The sequence below is a fragment of the Sphaeramia orbicularis genome, chromosome 16, assembly GCF_902148855.1.
Source record: "Sphaeramia orbicularis chromosome 16, fSphaOr1.1, whole genome shotgun sequence".
Lineage (NCBI taxonomy): Eukaryota > Metazoa > Chordata > Actinopteri > Kurtiformes > Apogonidae > Sphaeramia > Sphaeramia orbicularis.
Genome location: NC_043972.1, coordinates 46,279,355 through 46,305,274, shown reverse-complemented (window position 1 = coordinate 46,305,274; position 25,920 = coordinate 46,279,355). Strand labels below are relative to the sequence as shown.

The 25,920-nt window shown below is 40.2% G+C and overlaps 2 protein-coding genes across 3 annotated transcripts in view; both read left to right on the top strand.

Annotated features, from left to right (window-relative positions):
• Positions 1-25,920, top strand: part of LOC115436091 (sialic acid-binding Ig-like lectin 5) — a 55,093-nt gene that overhangs the window by 21,612 nt on the left and 7,561 nt on the right. The window lies entirely within an intron of this gene.
• Positions 640-22,826, top strand: LOC115436094 (sialic acid-binding Ig-like lectin 14). Of its 2 annotated transcripts, XM_030158820.1 has the most exons (7): positions 640-666; positions 8,709-8,810; positions 15,202-15,606; positions 16,932-17,225; positions 20,993-21,095; positions 21,180-21,304; positions 21,528-22,826. In XM_030158820.1, exons 2-6 carry the CDS (start codon positions 8,750-8,752, stop codon positions 21,298-21,300), a joined length of 984 nt encoding a protein of 327 aa, XP_030014680.1. In that variant the 5' UTR covers positions 640-666; positions 8,709-8,749; the 3' UTR covers positions 21,301-21,304; positions 21,528-22,826. The 2 variants fall into 2 exon arrangements, with proteins under 2 accessions (XP_030014680.1, XP_030014681.1); XM_030158821.1 differs by lacking the exons at positions 640-666; positions 8,709-8,810 and adding an exon at positions 14,814-14,939.

The following is a 25,920-nucleotide window of genomic DNA, read 5'->3' as shown; positions in this document are numbered from 1 at the left end:
GGAATCCCAACTAGGGGCAAACAGAGGGAGGTCAAAAAAACAAGCCAGGTGATACACAGGGAAGCAAACAATAAGGCAACGGTACATGGGGGACAGGCAAAACTCACGGTCAGTAATCCAGGCGAGTGGTCGAAGCACAGGTAATCGATGGAGGCTGAGGTAACAAAGGGAGTAGGCAGAATCGGAGTCGGGTAAACGAACTAGGTCGTTGACGAGCAGGCAGAACAGGAACGGGCTGAATCGGTGGTCGAGGGACGAAACGAGTCAAAACAGGTAGACAGACTGACAGGATCCAAAACGCTGGTAAGTGAGCACAACGAGTGTAGAACACAAACTGACAAACAAACAGGGGAAGACACAGGGTTTAAATACACAAGAGGGCAGGAAGACAATTGGACACAGGTGGAGACAATCAGGGAGGAGTCAGGTAATCAGAGCAGGTGAAACAATCAGGGAAGGGAAGTAAAGACACCAGACATGACACATGAGGGAAACGTAACAAAATAAAACAGGAAGTGACAGATAACAAAATTGACAGACAACATAAAAGACAGACAAAACCAGACAATGTCTGGATGCCGACATGACAAGAAGAACAAAGAGAAAAAAAGTCATTTCAAGGAAAAAAAAACTAAACAAAGAGCAGGGAGAACAGAAAAGAAAGACGTAAAACATGATATGGTAATTTGAAAACAGTGCTTTAGAAATTAATAAAAAAAAAAAAAAGTACAGAGGTATTTGTCTGTTTTTGTTTTTTTTGTTTTTTTTTTTAAATAATGGTATATATTTTACACATTCCTGGTTTTGCTGGTCATCATAGAATGCTCTGGAGTAAAAAGATTAGGATCAAAATCAGTGTGTCAGTAAATGATGAAATGCTGTAAATAGTTACTGTGTCCTAACTGTTCCTGTTTAATCGTATGTTTTTATTACAGTAACAGTGACAACGTTGACCACAGAAGTAATTTAATTTACAGAATTTGTAGGTTTGTCTGTCAGACAGTTGTTACACACTGCTGTCACTGTCTGTTTTCAAGACCCTGGATTCCCGTTTAGTTTTTGATACACAAACTGTTAATTCAGAGAAAGAGTTTAATTTACTTAACAAATTAGGTTTCATGTCCTCCTTTGTGCACTTTACTATTACTTTTTCTCTCTTATCTTCCTTATATTGACCTGACCCTTTTTTTTTTTTAACACTAACCAAATAGTTTTTATGTTGAAACCTGATCAAACCATCACATGTCATTATCTACACATCTTATCCAGACTATCTCATGACACCTATCATTTGTGTCATGATGTGACATCTTAGCAGTATGAATGTGTAGGAGTGACTGTGTTAAACTGCTGTACTGTTTGTCATTAATCTTTCTGGAAGGGCAGGCTACAGGCCAACTTCAGCCGTTGAGTTTAGGAACAGATCCACAATAAGGGATGACACCTGTTTATTCTGAACTTGTTCTAACATCACAGACATGGAATGTACTTGACCAACTGTGGGGCCTTGGAGGAGGTTTTCATTCTCCTGACTACCCTCTGGTTTTTATCGTCTGGATGCTGTGTAAACAGCGTATCACAACTACATCACTAACAATAATATTCATCACAGGCTCACAGCTGACAGACTCAACTCATCAGGCTGAGCCTGTTACCTTTAAATACAGACATCTGTATAAAACAGAATTTAATCAAATAATTTATTTATGTTGAAGGAGCCACTTATGTCAACTGGGACTGAAAGTCCATTTATTCACACTGAATCTGTAACCTGCTTGTTCTTGTAATTCTTCTTTTTCTTTCAGGTTTTATTGTTTTGTTGATTTGTTTCATTGCTGTTTGGCAGTGCATCTTATACAGTTGTGTGAGTGTGTGTGTGTGTGAGTGTGTGTGTGTGTGTGTGTGTGTGTGTGTGTGTATATTAGGGATGGAACGGTTCACAAAATCCACGGTTTGGTTCAAATAACGGTTTTGTGGTCACGGTTTTCGGTTTGGTGTACACTGAATACCATATATCCCAATAATCCACCATTAACAGTTTTTTTTTATGAATTATGTCATGTATTGTTGTGTAAAACCTAACAGAAGGAGGCACATTACCATTTCATACATCATTAAAGCTGGTGAGACATTGCTAGTTTCAACATGCATTTCCTCTATTGGCAAAAACAGTTATCTTTAGCAAATTCCAGACTAAAATAGTCATTAGAGTGGAGTCATTTCAAACTTACAAAAATGTAAATCCTAAGCAACATTGACCTGTTGTGGTTCTTACAAAAATATTTTAAAATTTTAAAAAATAAAATGTAAAATGGCTCTTATTCACTCTATTTTTTGCATTGTCTGTAGTAACAGGTATTGTGCTGCTGTCCCTCTGTAACTTCCATTCTGTCACAGCCTCAGTCAGTGCTTCAGACAGATGCTCACTTATATGGCTGTCATAAAGGGGGCAGGTCTGCAACACGGAGCTTTTCATTTCCCTCTCTGAACTCACATAATGGACAGTCAGCGTTAGGAAACTTTCCATAGCCCTGCAGGTCCATCTGTCAGTAGTAAGCGCTACAGAGGCTGTGGTAGACGACTGGTTTTCCATTGCTCTACGCGTCTCTTCATAAAGTGCAGGAATAACCGTGTCACTGAAGTGTCTGTGGGTGGGGATATTATATCGTGGCTTCAGTGCTTTTATCATATGCTGAAATCCTGCACCCTCCACCACGGCATAAGGCTGCATATGTTTACCAATGAAACACCCCAGTGCTTTCGTTAGAGTTTTTGCCCTGTCCGAGCAATCATTGTAAGGCTGTCTGTAAGCTGCGTGAAGTGAAAGTTGTACTTTACCCGACTCTGTCCTTCTTGTACTGTCAACTGACATACTAAGGTGATGTCTCCGCAAGTGAGCCGACATGTTTGATGTGTTCCGTTTGCATAAAGTGAAAAAATAGAGGAAGGTCCGCACAACCTGTGAGCTCCCAAACCATTTATTTAGTGACGTTTTGGGCCGAGGCCCTTCATCAGACTCATGAAGGTGTATACATGTATACAGGGTGGGGAAGCAAAATTTACAATATTTTGAGGCAGGGACTGAAAGACAGTGTATGACCAATTAGTTTATTGAAAGTCATGAGAATTTATTTGCCACAAGAAAATTGACATAATAGAAAATGTTTTTATTCTATGTGTCCTCCTTCTTTCTCAATAACTGCCTTCACACGCTTCCTGAAACTTGCGCAAGTATTCCTCATATATTTGGGTGACAACTTCTCCCATTCTTCTTTAATAGTATCTTCCAGACTTTCTCGTAATAGTTTTGCTCATAGTCATTCTCTTCTTTCCATTATAAACAGTCTTTATGGACACTCCAACTATTTTTGAAATCTCCTTTGGTGTGACGAGTGCATTCAGCAAATCACACACTCTTTGACGTTTGCTTTCCTGATTACTCATAAGGGCAAAAGGTTCTGAAAAGGTATGGATAATAGTGTTAGGTATGATTATGACATCAATATATGTTTGGTTTCAAAACAACTGACGTAGTGTCTGCTGAGAAAAAACAAGTAAATGTTCATTGTAAGTTTTGCTTCCCCACCCTGTGTATATATATATATATATATATATATATATATATACAGTACAGGCCAAAAGTTTGGTCACACCTTCTCATTCTTCGCATTTTCTTTATTTTCATGACTATTTACATTGTAGATCCTCACTGAAGGGATCAAAACTATGAATGAACACATGTGGAATTATGTACTTACCAAAAAAGTGTGAAATAACTGAAAACATCTCTTATATTCTAGTTTCTTCAAAGTAGCCACCCTTAGCTCTGATGACTGTTTTGCACACTCTTGGCATTCTCTTGATGAGCTTCCAGAGGTAGTCACCTGAAATGGTTTCCCAACAGTCTTGAAGAAGTTCCCAGAGATACTTAGCACTTGTTGGCCCTTTTGCCTTCACTCTGCGGTCCAGCTCAACCAAACCATCTCGGTTGGGTTCAAGTCCGGTGACTGTGGAGGCCAGGTCATCTGGCGCAGCACTCCATCACTCTCCTCCTTGGTCAGATATCCCTTACACAGCCTGGAGGTGTGTTTGGGGTCATTGTCCTGTTGAAACATAAATGATGGTCCAACTAAACGCAGACCGGATGGAATGGCATGTCGCTGCAGGATGCTGTGGTAGCCATGCTGCTTCAGGTTGCCTTTAATCTTGAATAAATCCCCAACAGTGTCACCAGCAAAGCACCCCCACACCATCACACCTCCCCCTCCATGCTTCACGGTGGGAACCAGGCGTGTAGCATCCATCCGTTCACCTTTTTTGCGTCGCACAAAGACATGGCGGTTGGATCCAAAGATCTGAAATTTGGACTCATCAGACCAAAGCACAGATTTCCACTGGTCTAATGTCCATTCCTTGTGTTTCTTGGCCCAAATAAATCTCTTGTGTTTGTTGCCTCTCCTGAGCAGTGGTTTCCTAGCAGCTATTTGACCATGAAGGCCTGATTCACGCAGTCTCCTCTTAACAGTTGTTGTAGAGATGTGTCTGCTGCTAGAGCTCTGTGTGGTATTCATCTGGTCTGTAATCTGAGCTGCTGTTAATTTGCGATTTCTGAGGCTGGTGACTTGCATGAACTTATCTTCAGCATCAGAGGTGACTCTTGGTCTTCCTTTCCTGGGGCGGTCCTCATGTGACCCAGTTTCGTTGGAGCGCTTGATGGTTTTTGCGACTGCACTTGGGGACACATTCAAAGTTTTTGCAATTTTCCGGACTGACTGACCTTCATTTCTTAAAGTAATGATGGCCATTCGTTTGTCTTTACTTAGCTGATTGGTTCTCGCCATAATATGTATTCTAACAGTTGTCCAATAGGGCTGTCAGCTGTGCATCTACCTGACTTCTGCACAACACAACTGATGGTCCCAACCCCATCAATAAGGCAAGAAATTCCACGAAGTAACCCTGACAAGGCACAGCTATGAAGTGAAAACCATTTCAGGTGACTACCTCTGGAAGCTCATCAAGAGAATGCCAAGGATGTGCAAGGCAGTCATCAGAGCTAAGGGTGGCTACTTTGAAGAAACTAGAATATAAGAGATGTTGTCAGTTATTTCACACTTTTTTGGTAAGTACATAATTCCACATGTGTTCATTCATAGTTTTGATGCCTTCAGTTAGAATCTACAATGTAAATAGTCATGAAAATAAAGAAAATGTGAAGAATGAGAAGGTGTGTCCAAACTTTTGGCCTGTACTGTATATGACCTTAGCTGTTCCTAGGACTGCACACTACACTTTTGGACATAGATCTCTGATGTTGTTCTTAGTAATTATATACAGTTGTCTATATTTACACAAGTGTCCATTTGGATTGAAATATTTTTTCTGTTCTTGATTGTGAAAATGTGATTTATTCTTGATAAATTAAGTGTAACTGGAGCTCAGGATGTAATCATTGCACCTGGTCAAAGGTGATTCTTGATGTGTATAAATAGAAATAAAAAGAGGAATGTGTCTGAAAACCATATTATTTCAACTTAATGGGCAATAGTTTTACATACAGTGTCCAGTTGTATTATATTATATTATATTATGTTATATTATATTATATTATATTACATTATATTATATTATGTTTAGTGCTGGGCAGCGATTAAAATTTTTAATTGCAATTAATCGCGTGGATTTCTGCGATTAACTGTGATTAATCGAATACTTATATTGGGGGGCGGGGGGTTGCCGGCATCAACAGCGTGTATTGCCTTTCAGTGATATTTCAGACTTGAAATACTCCAGTGATAAAAATAATTCCACATTACAGTGCTTACAAACAACTTTGTCCTTCTCAACCCCACCATCTGAAGACATTTAAACTAAAAATGTCCATGGAACAGACTGGTACTTTTCTCCATGTTTATGTCCCCACCAGTTTATTTCCACTTGTGAGTGACTGACAGGAGTCTTAAGCCCACTAATAAGTACTAATACTAATAAGCCCAATAATATGTGATATTCAGTTGTTCAAAGCAAGCAAAGGGGGCCCTCTACTGGTCACAATAAGTTGCACTAACGTATGTTTTGTCCTTTCGGTGTTACCGTAGTCAGTTCAGACATAAGAAGGAAGTAACAGACACGTTTCTTTCACTGTTTGTATGGCCCGAAAAACGTTTGCCTGTGAATATTTTATGTTCAGTTGTTGTAAGAATGAATAGTATCAAATATCTCTGATATCAACCTTTGTTACTGGATAAAAAGACGTAAATCTTAAATTAATCTGTAAATGCTAATCGTTAGCATGTCTATGGATTTTCCCATTCAAGTTAGCATTGAGCTAGTGGTCTTTTTCCCATTCATTTAAATGTATAATGCCATGTAAATGTACTAAGGCAATGAACAGAACTGAGACATATTTTGTATGTATGTTGCAGTTTTACCGTGAGTCTCAAGTAAAAGATTTGGACAGAAGTTCTGGGCGTCCGGCTTTTCTTGGTAAACCTGTTGTCTATCTGCCAAGCTAATCGCTACACACACACAAGCAAGGGCAGAAGAATAGGAGTTATAATTGTACTGTCCTCGCTAAGACGTCTGTACTTAGTCTGAGCTAGACAGCGAGCTAAACTCTGAATTGACGATGCAAGATATGTTCTCTGTGAAGTTTGCAGCTTTAATGTACATACATGACATCATGCAGATTGACAGAGTGAAACTATAAAATAAAGACAAAATAAATCAATTAGTTATGTCTATTAATGATATGCATATTCACGGAGAATGCATAGATGTAATTATTATAAACTTAAATTGACTGCTAATATAACAATCACATCGTAAATAAGTCAAGGTTAGTTCAAAGGCTGGCATATTAAACACAACCAATGAATTTACATAAACTTAACATGAGCCTGCATAAAGAATTAGCAACCCATCTCCGACTGCTAGCATAAACGAATTAGCTTAAACATGTTAATAACACATTGTAATAAACACATCCAAAATAACATCATAAACATGTTTCTAATGGCACGTTTGCATGTGAAATTATTTAGCAAACAACAGAATGATTGAAACATACAGGCGTTGAACTGCAGGAGTTAAACAAAGTTTGATTCAGCATTACTCGGAAAGTTCGCTCACTCTTCTCCTCTCTCAGCTACATGCACAGTCCACACACAGCACCTGCGCTTGGTTCTACAGTGCGTGTGGAGCGCCAAAATAAAAGCACAAGTTTCAAAATAAGTGTCCGTATGTATAAATGAACTAAGACTTGCTTGAAAGGCAGAATAATAATAAAACTGCATTAATGTGAGATAAAAAAAAATTGTCAGCGCTATTTAATGAATGCATTAACGCGATAATAATGCGTTAACTTGCCTAGCCCTAATAATATTATATACAGTTGTATATATACTGTAGTTGTATATTAGTATTTGGTAGTTACAGTTGTATATTATATAAAGTTGTATATATAATTTAGTTGTATATTAGTGTTTGGTAGCTCTGTTCAAACCAGTGGCGATTTCTCACAGACTGCAAGGGAAGCCCGGCTTCCCCTAAAATTACGAAAATTAAATGGTTAAAAATGTCCGGTTGTGTTGACATTTTATTGACTACAAATGTGTTAGAACACGTTCATCTCAAGGATGAGTTCGTTCAGAATCAGCTTTATCACAAATCAACAGACTGGATGTTGTTCACTTCTCATACATTCCTGTTGCGCTGTTTTCTCATACATCTCTGCTCAGTGCATTTGTCCGTAGACTGCGGGCGTCTCTGGGCTTCAATGGGACTGAGTGGAACAGTTTTTTTCATTGCCTCAAAACTGGTTGGTAATTGGATAAATGCCACAATGTTGTCCCGGTCCCGGACACCGGGCGTCTCTGGGGGTGAATGGAGCTGTGGGCGGAGCTCGGCCGGGCTGGACGCCAGAATCCCACGTGCTGATTGGAGGATCAGTCGAAAGGCTGAATCCCGTTTGATTGACAGCTATTTTCAGATCTACTCCTTCACTGACAGAGTTCAGTTTAATACCGACGCACATTCTGCTGTGAAATCAAGAGAGAAACCACTATGAAATTACTCGTTCATTTCTTGCACTGTAAATAAAACACACTCATTGTACTTCCTTGTTTCAACATAATTTCAGCGTTTTCTTGTTTCAGTTACATAATTTAATCATTTCTTGTTCGAGTTGAATATCGTTTTGTAGATAGTTAAATCAATCAAACGATTGGCTAGGTTGGAGTGAAAGGAGCATCTCTTGTTTAAAAAGGCTGAAGTCTTACACCAACAACACAGTGGGCCAAGGCAATCTAAGCAGCCCAGCTCTGCTGGACATTCAGAGGACACTGGTCCAGTCCCTGGAAAAGACGCCTACTTGGTACGATAAGGTCACTGAGCATTTTCTTTAAAAGGAACGGAGGGCCGAATGTATGTTTAAATAACTTGACGAATATTATTATTATTATTATTTTTGTTTTTTTATGTAAGTCGACAATGAGCTTCCCCTGTCTGAAAGACAAGCAGCCGCCACTGGTTCAAACAGATGTAGTAATTTCTTTTACCATAAAATGTGAGTCTCTATTGCAACCAGGGAAAATCCAACATGCAACATCCTGCATTATAAGATCTGTGATGTCAGCCGTGTAGTTTCCTTTGTTTCGATGTCTTCAAACTGAACTTCCTGAATGTTCACTGTTCTTTTTAATGTGCAGGCTGTGGAAGGAGAGGCGTCCGTCTCAAAGGTCAGATCAGGATGTTTGTTCTCATCTGGGTGACTCTGCTCTGCTCAGTGACAGGCAGCAGCGCTGACACAGGTACGCTTCTAGAATGGAACTTTTTCAATGACGCAGACATTAAATTCTAACATTTGCAGTTAAAAGATGTAAATGTATCTGAACATCTTTGTGCAGAATTCAAACCAAAGAAAGCCAAAAATGTCAGCATTTTGGTGAAAAAATATACAATTCTGACTCAGATAAACAGTGTCTTCCTTCTGGACTTGGATCTTTAAAAGCAGGATCATCTGTTATTCTGACCTTCTAAAATAGGTCCACAGGTTTTAGTCAAACAAGACCATCTGAGTCCATAAGCCAAGTCTGAATCTGAACAAAAAACCCATTCTAACCAAAACTAAATAATTAAACATTAATTACCTTCACTAATTAATGTCTTGTTATTTTTGGATGATAAAATAATGATTATTAAAAGTAATGACCTTTATTTGTCATTTACTATCATTTAATAGTTTTATTTTCTATTTATATGCTCCCACTCGGTGAGATTTTTAAACGCCACAGTGTCTCTTTCCATTGCTACACGGACGACACACAGATATGCCTGCCCCTGAGACCAAATGACCTGAGAAGCCTAGCTGCTGTGTCTGACAGCCTCTATGACGTAAACCGTTGGATGGCCCACAACTTCCTTCAATTAAACATCTCCAAATCAGAAGTCATACTGTTCAGTCCACCTAATTCCACCATTGCCTTAAAAAATAGCCTCAGTCTTCAGTCCTCTCTCCTCAAACATCACACCCACTGCAAGAAATCTTGGGGTGATATTTGATTAAAACCTCACATTCCAACCTCACATCAATAAAGTTATCCAGTCCCGTTTTTTACATCTAAGAACCATTTCAAACAGCCAACCAGTTGTCCCACACTCCGACCTGGACACAGTCATCCATTCATTCATATTCACCAGACTCGACTACTGTAACTCACTTCTGTCCGGCATCAGCCAAAAATCATTGTCCCGCCTCCAACTGGTCCAGAACGCAGCAGCTAGGCTTCTCACTGGTTTTATCAGGTGACATCACACTACCCCTATCCTTGCATCCCTCCACTGGCTCCCTGTATGTTTTAGAATTCATTTTAAGATTTTACTGATCACTTTTAAAGCCTGAATGGGTCTGGCCCCTAGCTATATAGATGAGATGCTAGTTGACTATGAGCCAGTACGCAGCCTTAGATCCTCGGGCAGAAGGCTCCTGGCTGTTCCAAAGTCGAGGCTTAAATCGAAAGGTGACCGGGCCTTTTCCATCAGGGCCCCTCAACTTTGGAACGGCCTGCCCGAGGAGATAAGGCTGCAGAATCAGTGACATCTTTTAAATCACTTCTTAAAACACATTTTTATAGACTTGCTTTTATGTGATGTCTGTCCCTTTTTAATTTTTAATTTTAACTTTTTTAAATGTGATTTTATCCTGATTTTATCCTGTTACTAGTTTATATTCTCATACATGATGTTGTTTTATCTCTTTTATTCATTTTTGCATTGATTTAACAGCATCATGTTACGTTATCCCTGCCTTCTTTACTCCGATTCACTTGATTTATTGTAAGGACCATATTTTTTTTTGCATTTGTTGTACACAACTTTCTTATTGTGTTGCTTCTGTTTTAGTGGTTTTACTTGCTTCTTGTATCCTACTGTTGTGCCCTCTGTAAAAGCACTTTGTAAACTTTGTTTTTAAAGGTGCTATACAAATAAAGCTATTATTATTATTGATAGAAAAATTCTGTGATACACTCTGAGACAAAAGACGGAGTCACTGGATTCTGGAATCAGAAGATTTTACTTGCAAGGAGTCAAGTACATACAGTGAGATGCAGCAGATGACTGACTATCAACAGGAAGTGTAAGATCTTATGAAAGAACATGAATATTACAATCATTGGACCAAGTGTACAAATATTATGACGTTGATCAAGTTCACCATTGGCTTGGGTATTCAAAACACAGTGATGCATGGGTTCAGTGTAGAGATGGAACGGTTTGTGAAAAAAATACTGAACCATTCCGTTCACTTGACTCGGGTCGGTTCGCGTGCAGTGTTCGGTTCGTATGTTTATCTTTTTTCTTTGTTTTACTTCTCAGTTTCTAGCGTGTATATAGTTCCCATCATACACATGCGCAATGCACGGCAGTAGTGGACTGTAGACATGGCGAGCGGAGTAGACAGGGGTAAAAGGTCAGCGATAGAGGATACGCCTGTGGCATCATATCGGTCTCTTGTCTGGGAGCACTTTGGATTTCCTGTTAGCTATGACGATGGCGGTAACAAAGTGGTGGACAAAATGGGACAGTGTGCAAGCACTGTGCAACACTTGTACTTTATGCAAACAGGAACACGTCAAACATGTCGGCTCACTTGAGGAGACATCACCCTAGTATGTCAGTTGACAGTGTAAGAAGGAGAGAGTTGGGTAAAGTACAACTTTCACTTCACGCAGCTTACAGACAGCCTTACAATGATCACTCGGACAGGGCAAAAACTCTAACGAAAGCACTGGGAGGTTTCATTGCTAAAGATATGCAGCCTTATGCCGTGGTGGAGGGTGCAGGATTTCAGCATATGATAAGATCACTGGAGCCACGATATAATATCCCCACCCGCAAACACTTCAGTGACACGGTAATTCCAGCACTTTATGAAGAGATGCGTAGAGCAATTGAAAACGAGTTGTCTAACACAGCCTCTGTAGCTCTTGTAGCCTATGTAGGAGACGGATGGACCTCCAGGACCACGGAAAGTTTCCTAACGTTGACTGTCCATTCCATTAGTTCAGAGTGGGAAATGAAAAGCTCCGTGTTGCAGACCCGCCCCCTTTATGAGAGCCATACAAGCGAGCATCTCTCTCTCAAGCACAGACTGAGGCTGTAACAGAATGGAAGTTAGAGAGAGGCAGCAGCACAATACCCATTACTACAGACAATGCAAAAAATATAGTGAATGTAGTCAATGCAACAGCTGCATTGGGGCCACAAATTGGCTGCTTTGCACATACTGTAAATCTTGCAGCCAAGAATGCAGTCTCAATAAGTCAGGTATCTCGGCTCCTGGGGAAGATTAGGAAGGTGATTACATTTTTCCATCGAAGCACAAGAGCCAACCATATCCTAAAAAACAAACAGGGGATGCTGGATTTGCCAGTTCACAAACTCATACATGATGTCACCACACATTGGAACACAACTTATGACATGCTGGAGCATTATTTGGAACAGCAGGATGCTATCTATTCTGCCCTAATGGACAAGGATGTGAAGAAGAATGTCAAAGACATAGCTGTTTTGACTGACAGTGAGACAAACCTGGCAGAAGACCTACTAAAGATTCTCAAACCTCTGAAGAATGTTGCAACCCTCATGAGCACAGAAACATCCCCCTCAGTGTCCATGATCATCCCTCTGCAGAGGATGATAGTAAAATCCATGACACCAAGCGAAGAGGACAGCTCCATCATCAAAGATGCTAAGGCAGCCATCACTAAAGACCTGGGCAGCAGATATGGAGAACCTAATCTTCAGGACTATCTGCACAAAGCCACAGTCTTAGATCCTAGATTTAAGTCCCTGCCCTACTTGGAAACAACCTCTGTTGTGAAAATCTGCAGTGATGTCACCAGAGAGATCATGGAGCAGGATTGAAGAGCAGGTATTGTGATTTTATTTAATTATAGTTAAATTTAATGTATTATATCAACTTTAGCATTTATCTATATTTATTTATCTATATTTTAAACTAAACAAAACGCTACTGTCCTGCAGAGAGTTATTTTAGTGTCCTTGCTGCTATGAAAGTTTTTGTTATAAATATGTTTAAAATTATTGTGCTGTTTGTCATCTTACCATTAAGGGTCAACCCAGAGAAGCCCAGGTGGCCAGTTCATCCTCAGCTGCAGAGTCGGAGGCTTCAGAGGTGTCATCTCCTCCCTGTAAAAAATCTGCCATGGCAGAGCTATTTGGAGAGCTCCTTACAAGGGAGAACACCAGCAAGCCTTTTTCCCGCATGAGGAGGAAGTTGCGGCATACAAGGTCACAGACTGCATTCCTGTGGATCAGTGGTGGCTGCTCGTCTTTCAGACAGGGGAAGCTCATTGTCGGCTTACATCAAAAAAAAAAAAAAAGTCAAGTTATTTAAACATACATTCGGCCCTCCATTCCTTTTTAAGAAAATGCTCAGTGACCTTATCGTACCAAGTAGGCGTCTTTTCCAGGGACTGGACCAGTGTCCTCTCGGCTTAGATTGCCTTGGCCCATTGTGTTGCAGGTGTAAGACTTCAGCCTTTTTAAACAAGAGATGCTCCTGTCACTCCAACCTTGCCGACAGTTTGATTGATTTAACTATCTACAAAACGATATTAAACTCGAACAAGAAATGATTAAATTATGTAACTGAAACAAGAAAACAGTGAAATTATGTTAAATTGAAACAAGGAAGTACAATGAGTGTGTTTTATTTACAGTGCAAGAAATGAACGAGTAATGTCATAGTGGTTTCTCTCTCTCTTTCACAGCAGAATGTGCGACGGTATTAAATTGAACTGTCAGTGAAGGAGTAGATCTGAAAACAGCTGTCAATCAAACGGGATTCAGCCTTTCGACTGATCCTCCAATCAGCACGTGGGATTCTGGCGTCCAGCCCGGCCGAGCTCCGCCCACAGCTCCATTCACCCCCAGAGACGCCCGGCGTCCAGGGGTGGGACAACATCGTGGCATTTATCCAATTACCGTCCAGTTTTCAGGCAATGAAAAAAACTGTTCCACTCAGTCCCATTGAAGCCCAGAGACGCCCGCAGTCTACGGACAAATGCACTGAGCAGAGATCGAATGAGAAAACAGTGCAACGGGAATGGATGAGAAGTGAACAACATCGCGTCGTTGATTTGTGATAAAGCTGATTTTAACGAACTCATCTTTAAGGTGAACGTGTTCTAACACATTTATAGCCAATAAAATGTCAACACAACTGTACATATTTAACCATTTAATTTTCGTAATTTTAGGGGAAGCCGGGCCTCCCTTGCAGTCTATGAGAAATAGCCACTGCTGTGGATGCAGATCCACTTGCATGGTGGAGAAGCAATGAGCATAAGTATCCTCACATTGCTAAGTTGGCACGATGTTACCTTGCTGTCTCAGGTACATCTGTGCAAAGCGAGAGAGTGTTCTCCACGGCAGGCGACCTTGTCACTGCTAGTAGATCTCGTCTCTTGGCAGAAAATGTGGACAAACTGATCTTCTTGCAGAAGAATATGATGATATGAGCAGAGCAGTGTTATTTAGAATCAGTGCAAGTGTGTATTGGTTTGGTTTATTTGAAAATATCGAGGCATTGGCTTGAGAATTTTGGATTATTTATTTTGTTATTTTAGATAACACAGTGACACTTTACATTTGGTAAGAAATCCAGCCTTATTTCTTTGATTGTATTTCAAACACTGCACTTTAATATCAGGTGGAAAAATGGATCTTTCCATTAAGAACTGATTATCTGGGAATTGAAACATGTTTACATTGTTTTTGTTTTTATTTAAAACAAAGAAAACTCTCTAGTGGTGATAAAGCTTTTGCTTTACTTTATGTTGATCATATAATGTGCTTATAAAGAAAGTACAGTTACATTTTTTGTTTGCACTAATTCAAGGGTCAGGGCTTTAAGAGCCATTCTTACATTTTATTTTTTAAAAATTTTAAGATATTTTTGTAAGAACCACAGCAGGCCAATGTTGCTTATGATTTATATTTTGTAAGTTCAAAATGGCTCCACTCTAATACTATTTTAGTCTGGAATTTGTTAAAGATAACCATTTTTGCAAATAAAGGAAATGCATGTTGAAACTAGCTATGTCTCACCAGCTTTAATGATGTATGAAATGGTAATGTGCCTCATTCTGTTAGGTTTCACATGACAATACATGACATAATTCATAAAAAAACTGTTAATGGTGGATTATTGGGATATATGGTATTCAGTGTAAACCGAACCGAACCGAAAACCGTGACCACAAAACCGTTATTTGAACTGAGCCGTGGGTTTTGTGAACCGTTCCATCCATAGTTCAGTGACTGCGTTTGTACTCTTCCCCCACCTGCCCCATGGCCTGATCTCCTCAAGGGCAGCAGCCCGCTCTGGACCCAAACTGGATGCACAACAAGTACGTTTTGGTCCCAAACTGGAAAAAAAACAAGCAGATAGCAAAGAAATGGTAGACACATCCAGAGTGGATATGTCCCGGCATTCTTGCAAAATGTCATCATAACCCATCCATGACTTGTCCTCTGGACACCTGGTATTTACAGGATATAGTCTAATAGCCTAATTTTTCTAACAATTATTATTATTATTATTATTATTGTTATTATTATTATTATTAAATGTAATGTAAATGTCATGTGTCTTTGTTCTTGTATTGACAGGTACATCTGGGATGACCACACCAGTCTGTCTATATGGATTCTGTATTTCACTCAGTGAAGAAGAAATAACAGCAGAGGCTGGACTCTGTACTGTCATTCACTGCTCTTTCTCTACTGTCTTTGAGTCTATCACAGATGCAGTTTGGTATAAATGTGATCAGTCTAAAAGAAGATGTGGTGAATCTGACATAATATTCCACTCCTCGAACCAAAACAAAATTCAGCCAGGCTTCAGAGGTCGAGTATCACTGTTGGAGCCTAACCTCTATAAGGGAAACTGCAGCATCGACATCAGTGACCTGGACCAGTCGGATTCTGGATCATATCAGTTCAGAGTGAATGGTTTGATTAACCAGCGGTATGACGGGTTCACATTTAGTCCCAGAGCGTCTGTCTCTGTTAAAGGTAAGATGAGCATCAGCAAATAAAAACTCACTGAATTTATTATTGTATTTGTACACAGCAAATTCTGGTCTTTGGAATAAACTCCATGCGAGTTGAAATCAACTCAATTTAAGTGTACATCTGAGGCCATTAAAAAACACTCTAGAGCAGGGTTAAAGTAACTGTTTTCAGACAGTTGATCTTTTAACTCTTTTCAGGAGTTAAAATTTAACTCTTCTGGGAGTTAAAAAAACTAATCTCCTGCAGACTAAAACACAACTCTCACCTGGAATTCATTTTATGTGAACTCTGAAACTCTCAAAAAACACCATATAATGACTTGTTTTTTGTTTTTTATTAAAGTGTGCTCAAACACATGCTATATAGATGCTTATAAAGTGCTCTTGCATGAAGTACTTTCCGGGTGTCCGGGTTATGACTCTGAAGTGAAATGGGATGAACGTCTATGGAGGCATGAAGCAGTGACAGCAGCAGCAATGATCTGGCACCGTACCAGAGCAGAGGAGCTGCTTCTACGGGCTCCTAATGCAGATGTGCTCCAGGTGTGACAGGTGCCAGCAGGTGAAGCTGATAATGAGTCTGAGGGAGGGGTCTGTGGCAACGCAGGACTGCATCATGACATGCACTGTTTGTTCAATAGGTTTGCTCTCAACTCTTGTATGAATTACCTCAGACTACAATGCAAGAAGCCGTCCAGCTAAAATTAGCATGTTCGACGATATAAGTTTGCAGCAAGAGCTAATTTTAGCAGCTGGTTAGCAAGCTGGTCCGAACAGAAATATATACATTATGATACTGACAGAGCTGACAGAAAAGTTCCTTCCAGCCTAATAAATAGCCTTGTTTCAGAAGTAAAATGGTACTTATACGACGCCTCATATGACGTCCATGAGCACACTGGTCTTCTCTGTTGCTCTGTCCAGAAATCAACACCCATTATAATGTTCAATCATGCTCCTCAACACCTGGTAAATGTACCCCGAAAAATGACACCATCAAAGACACAAGCTGGAGTTAAACTTACAGAATGAACTCCAGAAATTTAACTCTTTCACTCTTTTTTTACCCAACCCCAGATTATTTTACTCCACAAATTTGCTGTGTATGCTACAATAACACAGTATACTGAATCTGCTCAAAGTTTTAATGCAACAACTAAGATCCTAATTTCATTGTACAAACAGTGACAATAAAGGCTATTCTATTCTGTTCTATTCTATTCTATGTTATATTTTGCAAATCATGTGACTGACACCTCTAGGTTTGTCCTCCTGCTCCACTCCAGTTCTGTATCTTCATGCTGTTGTTTGCTTGTCACCCATCAGCCCTGACCCAGAAGCCCACAGTGGAGGTTCCTGCTCTGACTGAGGGACAACAGACCACACTGACCTGCACCGCTCCTGGTCTCTGCTCTGGATCTGATCCAATCATCACCTGGACATGGAGACGATCTGCAGAGGATGACTCTTACATCACAGGAAACATCACCACCACTCATGGACGCAACTCCTCTTTGACCTTTACCCCTTCAGCCAAACACCACAGCACTGAGGTCACCTGTAAGGTCAACTTCAGAGGCAACACGAGCACACAGGAGACGGTGACGCTAAATTTGACCTGTGAGTAACACATCTTGCGTTAGGCCTAAAATGTTTCCTAAAGCATGATATTTGTTTTTTCTTCTGAAATTGATAAATTTTGGAAATTTGATGCAACATAATATTAAATAATGTGCTGTTCTGTCACATAGAGCCAATCCAACTTTATTTGTAAAGCACTTCAAAAACAATCGCAGTGGAACAAAGTGCTGTACAGAAGAATAATTAAAACCGAAATAAAAGAATAAAATACAAAAATAAATAAAAAATAAATAAAAAGCTGTACAATTTAAAAACAACAAAAAATAAGAACAATAAACCAATACAAAATAAAACAGAATAAAAGTAATACATTCAAACATCTCACATGGTTTCAAAGGCCAAGGAGAAAAGATGGATTTTAAGAGGGGATTTAAAAACAGACAGAGGAGGCCTGTCTGATATGCAGAGGCAGATCGTTCCATAGTTTAGGAGCTGCTGCAGCAAAGGCATGCTCACCCATGAACTTGTGTGTAGTTTTTGGTACACTCAGGAGCAGTTGGTCAGCTGACCTGAGAGAGCGGGGGGGTATATAAAGCTGCAGCAGCTCAGAGAGGTAGGGCCATTTAGAGATTTAAAAGTAAATTAAAGAATTTTAAAACGGATCTTAAAATGTATGGGCAGCCAGTGGAGTGAGGCTAAAATGGAGGATATGTGCTCGTGTTTACGTGTGCCAGTTAAAAGACGTGCAGCAGCATTTTGCACTATCTGAAGAAGGGCGAAAGAGGAACCACTAGCCCCCACATAAAGTGCATTGCAGTAATCCAGCCTGGTGGTCACAAAAGCATGAATGACTATTTCAAAGGGCTGCCTCGAAAGAACTGGTGTAATTTTGGCCAGATGCCTCAACTGGAAAAAACTGGATTTAATAACTGAAGTGATCTGACAGTCGAAGTTGAGTTCAGCATCCACTTTAATGCCAAGGTTTGTGATGGTTGGCCTAATATACTGGCCCAAGGGACCCACATCTACAAGGCGGGGGGGCCCGGTGGTGCCACCAAAAACCATCACCTCTGTCTTTTTCTCATTAAACTTTAAAAAATGTATAGCCATCCAAGCCTTTATGTTGTCAAGACACCTGAGTAAAGGTTTTACAGCGGATTCATCCTTCTTTTTGAGAGGGACATATATCTGACTGTCATCTGCATAACAGTGGAAGGCAATGCCATGCTTCCAAAGTATGGACCCAAGTGGAAGCAGGTAGAGAGAGAAAAGAAGAGGGTGTAAGACTGAGCCCTGTGGGACCCCACATGAGAGGAGGGCAGAGGAGGACACAGATTCACCAAGGCTGACACAGAAGGTTCGATCAGCCAAGTATGACCTGAACCACTCCAGGGCTCCGCCCCCAATACCCACCCACTGTTTTAAACGAGAAATCAAAAGTTCATGGTCTTGTTACACCCCTCCCAAATATAAAGGTGTCCAGGAGAGGGAGGGGTGTCACACCTCTTCAGTCTCCAAAAGCATACAACGAAAAAAAGGTTTCAAAATAAAGCCAGTTTATTCAAGGCTGCTTTCTTTAAACAAGGTGTTTACAAAAATGAGACAAAGTAATTCGGGTGAGTACAGTTGGACAAGGTGGTACCAAAGTAAATCAAAACTCAGCAAAACAAAACCAAACTAACTGGTGACCCCTGCACTACCAAAAGGAAACTGGTGGGACAAAAAAAACATCTACCTCCTTACTAGTCCCAAAATAAAAATACAGAGGGTGGCACCAACCAACTAATCTAGTGTATATAACATAAAACAATACTCAGTGCAGTGTATAGGGTACCCCGTCTTAACTAATCCCAACTCAACTCACCACAGGAGAACAAAGGTAGAACACAAAAGCAAAATGGCTCTGACCAAGCATGGACAGACAAGAGCAGCAGCACAGGCAGAGAAGCAGGGGTGGATTTATAGTCGCTGTGGCTGATCAGGATTGGTCTGCTCCTCCTTCCTTCACCTGAGCCGGCCCCTTCAGGTACAGCCCCATAGGAGGTCCCAGAACTATGGTCACACCCCGACGACCAGGCCATCCCTGACCTAGAAACAAAAGGGGAGGAGAAACACACACACATACCCATACTCATGCCCTCAGGCATGTAACAGTCCACTATGTCAAAAGCAACAGTTAGATCTAAAAGCACAAGAACAACACCGTCACCAGAGTAAGTGACTAAAAAGAAGTAATTAAAAACTCTTAAAAGAGCTGATTCAGTGCTGTGCAGGGGTTTAAAACCAGATTGGAAGACCTCGAGAATTTTGTGCTTTTCCAGAAAAACCATTTGTTGTGTGCAAACTATTTTCTTGAGAGTTTTTGAGATAAAAGGCAATTTAGAAATGAGCCTGTAATTGGCAGGGACTGCAGTATTTAGTCCTGTTTTTTAATCAAAGGTTGCATTACTGCATGTTTGAAGTTTTCAGGGACTACACCTGGGGACAAACTGCTATTGATAAGACTCGGAGCGGAGAACCCTATGGTGGGGAGAACCTTTTTAAATAGTTAAGGAGGACCACATCATTCGGAGCACCTGAGGGCTTCAACTGGCCAACAGAACAAGGACAGAGTCACAGATTCAAACCTGTCAAAGACAGCAGAGCAGGGCACAGACACTGAAGTGTCTTGAAGGGTCCTGACCTGTGTGTGTGTCAGTGAGGGGCTTCCTTTAGTAAGTAAGTAAGTAAGTGAGTAAATTTTATTTATAGAGCACTTTTCACAGACAGAGTCACAAAGTGCTTTATCAATTCAAATCAGAATCAAATTAAGTTTACAGAGACCCAACAGAATCCTTCAGGAGCAAACACTTGTGATTGGTGACAGTGGCGAGGAAAAACTTCCCTTTAACGGGCAGAAACCTCGACCCACCATTACATGACCTCTGTTGGACAAACACACTGAATACTCAGGCACTTACACTGTGTCAAAGTACACAATCAACTGCACCATCACTGTAAAAGTGAAAGAGCTCAGCAGCACAGATGTCCAGTGTGTCAGCACCAATGAATATGGAGAAGCAGTGGAGAACCTCATCATCAGAACATCAGAGAAAAGTATCTTCAAAACACACACACAGCACACAAAGACCAGTTACAGACATTAACTACAATTATAACAGCATATGTTTGATTGAAAGATTCAGTGTGTGTTGTCCAGTGGTGACGTCTCAGATTGAATCCAACTGAATACCCTTCACCCTCCCATATACAAACTGCTGAAACCACAGAAGGTCCTCATTAGAGCCTGTGTCTGGCTTCTTCCATTCAGGGCTTTTCTAGAACACATTGGCATCTTCCACAGACATAAGACTTATGCCCTGTCTACGTCAAAAGGATATTTTTTCTAAACACATGCTTTCTTCCTCCATTTTTTAAAAATTCTGTTTAACCTTCATTTGATAAAATATATACACAATATCAACAAACATCTAAGATAAACCACAACATAAAAACAACCATAAACTGGCACAAATGCTCAGATAAATCATAGTTTGTGTTGAGTTTGGAGCCGAAAAAAGGTACTGGAGAAGGTAAGGGTCATCACAGAAAAAGTCCAATGAGTCTGTACATGGTGATCAGTGAACAGTCTGTTATCATGGATGATGAGGACTGAGAGGGTCTTTAGTGTTGAAATGCTGTTATATAACATCATCATGACTGTTTTAACAGTAGATTAACCAAAGTGTATGGAAGGAAAAAGCATTTGTAAATATGTGGTAATACTTTTCAACTGTTTGCTTTATTGTCTATATTGTGCTGTTCAGGTTTTGCGCAGGAGAATGGAGGCTTTTCAGCGATTCCTTTGACTGTCACTGTTGTTTCTCTAATTGTGAACATCCTTCTCATCGTCTGCCTCATATTCCTTTGGTATGTTACTACAGCTCCATTCTATACTGCAGATCCCACAGTGCAGACTACCAACACATATTGACCCCTTATTTTTCTCCAAAGGAGCTCAAGAAAAAAGATGAAGCAAAATCAAGAAGACAAAACTTATGTGTGTCTGAGAAAAAGAGACATTTCACCTGATTATGATGTTGTTGCCCAACAAGTGTCAGCTTCTGTGGACTGAAGAGGTACGACTGGACACACTATTAGGACTGACAATGACTATTGGTTCGTGGTAAAGAGTTCATAATCATATTATGTTATTTATTCCAAGATGGCGTCACATGAGTGGTCATGAGTTGGAGCAGTTCTCTTTTGTGATTTCCTTTCTTTTGTATTTTTTACTCTATCTCTGTATTTTTCTGTTTTTTCTTGAACTTCACTAAATGAGCTGAATTTGTGTTTCAACAGGTTTGACTCTGTCCTGACTCCGGCCCCCACCCTCTCATGTCCCTCCTCTCACCCCTCCAGAACACCAGCCCCCCTCTGCTGATCCCACCATCACCTCTGCCCCTCACACAACTGTCTACGCCCCCCATCACAGAGGACCCCTCCAGTCATCTCCCACTCCCCTCTCCATCACTATGGACCAGATGAGGAGGGAGTTCAAGAAGACGAAGGCCAGGCCTGGACGGCATCAGCTCCAGGCTGCTCAGGGAATGTGCAGACCAGCTCAGTGAGGTGGTTCTGGACCTGTTCAACCTGAGCCTCAGTCTGGAGAGTCACAGTCCTGTGGAAGACCTCCTGTGTGAGCTGAACCTCTACAGACCTGTCACCTTGACCTCCCACCTCCTGAAGACCACAGAGAGGATCATCCTGGTCCACCTCCCAGGTGAGCTCTGTGCTGGACCCTCTGCAGTTCACCTACCGTCCAGGCACTGGGGTGGATGACACCATCATCTACCTGCTGCACCAGGCCCATTCTCACCTGGAGACCCCTGGGAAGGGGAGGACATGTGTGGAACTGTGGGTGTGGAGTGTGTGGGTTAGTGTTTACCTATTAAACTGTTATGCAGGTCTCCTAATGTGGGCCTATGAAGGACAGATGGGCCTTTAATCCAAAGGCTGAGCAACACCACTCATACCACGTGGTCGGTGGATTTAAAATAAGGTCTTTTGGAGTGTGGAGCCTCTTTTATACACAGTTATATTCATCTTATCAAACCTGATTAAATGATTGGTTTATTGTCATAATTTGCTGTATGGGGGTTTAATTTGAGTGGGGGGTCTGCAGGTTGCCTTCCAAGAAATTTGGAGCATCCTTTTGTGCCTTGTTGTTCATTTTATTAACTCATTTGTGTCATTAGTTTATGGTGGAAATGACTTGATTTATGAAAAGAATAAATTCAGTCACCTGAGTCTGAATCCCATTCCCCTGGACCCTAACAGACATAAAATGTCTAAAACACAGCTACAAGTTCAAAAAGGATCAACCTGCAGCCCCTCCTATAGTAGACACAGAAAAATTCCACAGTTGTCTCCCCAACTCATGAACTGGATAAACTTGTGCTGTCTGTCATACAGTGGGCTGCCAGTTTTCCACAATATACACTTTTGCATGTCTGATTTAATGCATTCAACAATACAATCCATTCATTTTCAACACATCTCACGTAGAGTCCCCAGGAGCAAACACTCTGTTGGGAGGATTATGAGTATGGTTTTAACCAGCTCTAAATGTAAAGGCTCATGAGATAACTTTTGTTATGATTTGGTGAAATATAAATAAAATGTGACTGATTAACTGACTCATCTGAAGTGCTGTTTTCAGTCAGTGTCGATGTGTGTGTCTCATTGAAACTGTAATTTCTAGAAATTTACAAGCATCACATTAAGATTCATGTAATTCAGCACAGGGAGTGAACATGTAATGTGTGCTCTTGTGAGAAATAGATGGGGCTCTATACCTGTTTGTGATTGGTCAGATGCTGATAACTACACCCCTCTTACATGAATGTACCTATAACTAGAGTCGGAAACCGTGGGTTAACATGTCACATGCAGGGGTATAGAATTGTGTAGGGACACTGGGGACACATCCCTACCAATATCCAGCCACAACTGTGGAGTCACTATCAATACAACCGCTGTTCATAGTGTTTAGTCAATGATTGTGGCACACAAAGGGTTAATAGTCGGTCTCTGCTAGAAGTCCCGCCTCTAACCTAATTATCACTCTCTGATTGGCTCTGCGGTTTTGCTATCGTACATTTGATTGGCCACCCCCGCTGTTACTCCATCTACTTGTAAAAGCTACAGTTACCCGCTCATATGTATCTGCAACCGCTTAGTACAAGTTGTCAACATGTTTGCATTTGTTCTGCCTGGGTCACGTCAGCTAGATGGATTTGAATATCAGAGGTGTCATTTCCATTGACATTTGTACATGTATCTGTTTGCGTGCATGCGTGTGCGCATGTGTGTCTGTGTGCAGGGTCTGTTCGTGGTATAGGCCACATAGGTGTTTGCCTAGGGCGCCAATAGGTGGAGGGGGTGCACTGCTAGGCAAAAAAAAAAAAAAAAAGTAATAATAATAATAGTAATAATAACTATTGTAAATAAAGAAATACAAGTACTGATAACATGATAATTTCACATTAACTGTCTTAAAAATAAAGAAATGAGAGACAAACAAAAACAAAAAAATAAAACAACAACCCCCCGCCTGTAATTTCTCAGGTGAGCTCTCCCTGACCACTGAGTAACAGAGACAGAGTGGAGCTGAATGACAGTAAGACAGGTGTTAAACTGAGCATCCAGATAAAGGTTGGAGAATTTATCACCATGAAAAGGCCTTCCAAGCCCTTAGCTGCACAGTTTAGAAGCAGAGAAAAGAGGAGGCAGAAAAATAATCCAATTATGGAGGTATGTAAGTTTTTATAATGTTAAAAAATGTTTGATGTTACTAGCAACAGCTAGCTGAATTGAAATGAAGCAAAGTTGGCTAATAATGGAACTGTAGATGATTAAGATATGAGAGATCTGCTAAGGTGTGTGGGTTACTGATGCTGAACTGGTTTATATGTTTCTATATGGTTTACTGCTGGTTGGCTGGTTTACATATGTTTCTATTTGGTTTCTCTATGTTTCTAACTGTTTTTTATATGTTTCTATATGGTTTACTGCTAGTTGGCTGGTTTATATGTTTCTATTTGCTTTCTACATCTTTCTATCTGGTTTCTATGTGTTTCTATCTGGTTTAATGCTAGTTGGCTAGTTTCTATATGTTTCTATGTGGTTTCTATATGTTTCTATCTGGTTTACTGTTGGATGGCTGGTTTATGAATGTTTCTATGTGGTTTATATATATTTCTATATGATTTACTGTTGGTTGGCTGGTTTATATATGTTTCGATCTGATTTATTTATGTTTCTATGTGGTTTACTGCTGGCTGCTTTGTGCATCTCCTCTCATGCGTCATCATGTATCTCCTCTTCGTGCATCCCCCATATGTATGTGTGTGTGTTTTTTAAGGGGGGGGGGTTAAATTCATATCTCGCCTAGGGCGCCGAAATGGCTAGAACCGGCCCTGCGTGCATGTGTGCTTGGTAATAAGGATTTGAAGAATGTCAAAGAAAAGAAAACTGGCCATAAGACACTTCTTTAGGAGTCAAATTGTAAGTTACTTCAAGGGTGTAGAACTGTAGAGGCTCAACAATACAGATATTGAATAAAAGACACTATTTAATGCCAAACAGATACACTTTTTTAAAGTTATTTTTACTTATTTTCATATATTTGTATGGAAGACAACTGTTTAAAAAACACAAATAAGGAAAATTTGTGGGGAAAATACAATAAAACCTCAGATTCTAGATACTCATGTGATTTTATCCGTATTTTTGGGGAATAAATTACAATAATAATAATAATTGAAAGTAAAAGCCTTTTTTGCTCAGGCAGTAACTGTACCATCAAACTCTATGATCATTGTATCCCTAATTTGTTCATATGTCATGCATCAACATATTTATGTGAGGTGACAGGCAGTAAGAGAAGGGACGAGGTAGAGGAGGAGAAGCTGGAGCAGATGAAGAGGAGAGGCTGGAGGAGGTAGAGGAGGAGAGGCTGTAAATTCACAGGTGAGGTTAAATAATGATAGATATGTTAGTCATGAGAATAAAATTGCAGAATGCATTAAATTCTTGTATTGTCTTTAGATATTCAGATATGCATTATAAATATGTCAATTACAGAATTTTTTTCTGACTATGATTGCTTGTTTGATCAGCTCTACATGACATGAAATAATGATCACAAATGCAAAAAAAAATCAAATTTCAGGAGTGCTGCCTTGGAGCACTTTTGTGTCCCCACCAATGTCAAAATCAAACCTACTCCCTTGCAATATTAATTTCTTAAAACATTTTCATAAACAGTATTTCACACTTCCCATTAAAATATAAACCCATAAATGGAGAAGACCTTTTTACTGGGTGCATGTGGTCAAGAAGAGGAAGCAGAATGAGTGGAGACCATATCTATTTCAATCTTAAGTTACCTATATATATATATATATATATATATATATATATATATATATATATATATATATATATATGTATACACCAGTGGTGATTTCTCATAGACTGCAAGGGAAGCCCGGCTTCCCCTAAAATTACGAAAATTAAATGGTTAAATATGTTCAGTTGTGTTGACATTTTATTGACTACAAATGTGTTAGAACACGTTCATCTCAAGGATGAGTTTGTTCAGAATCAGCTTTATCACAAATCAACAGACTGGATGTTGTTCACTTCTCATACATTCCCGTTGCGCTGTTTTCTCATTCGTTCTCTGCTC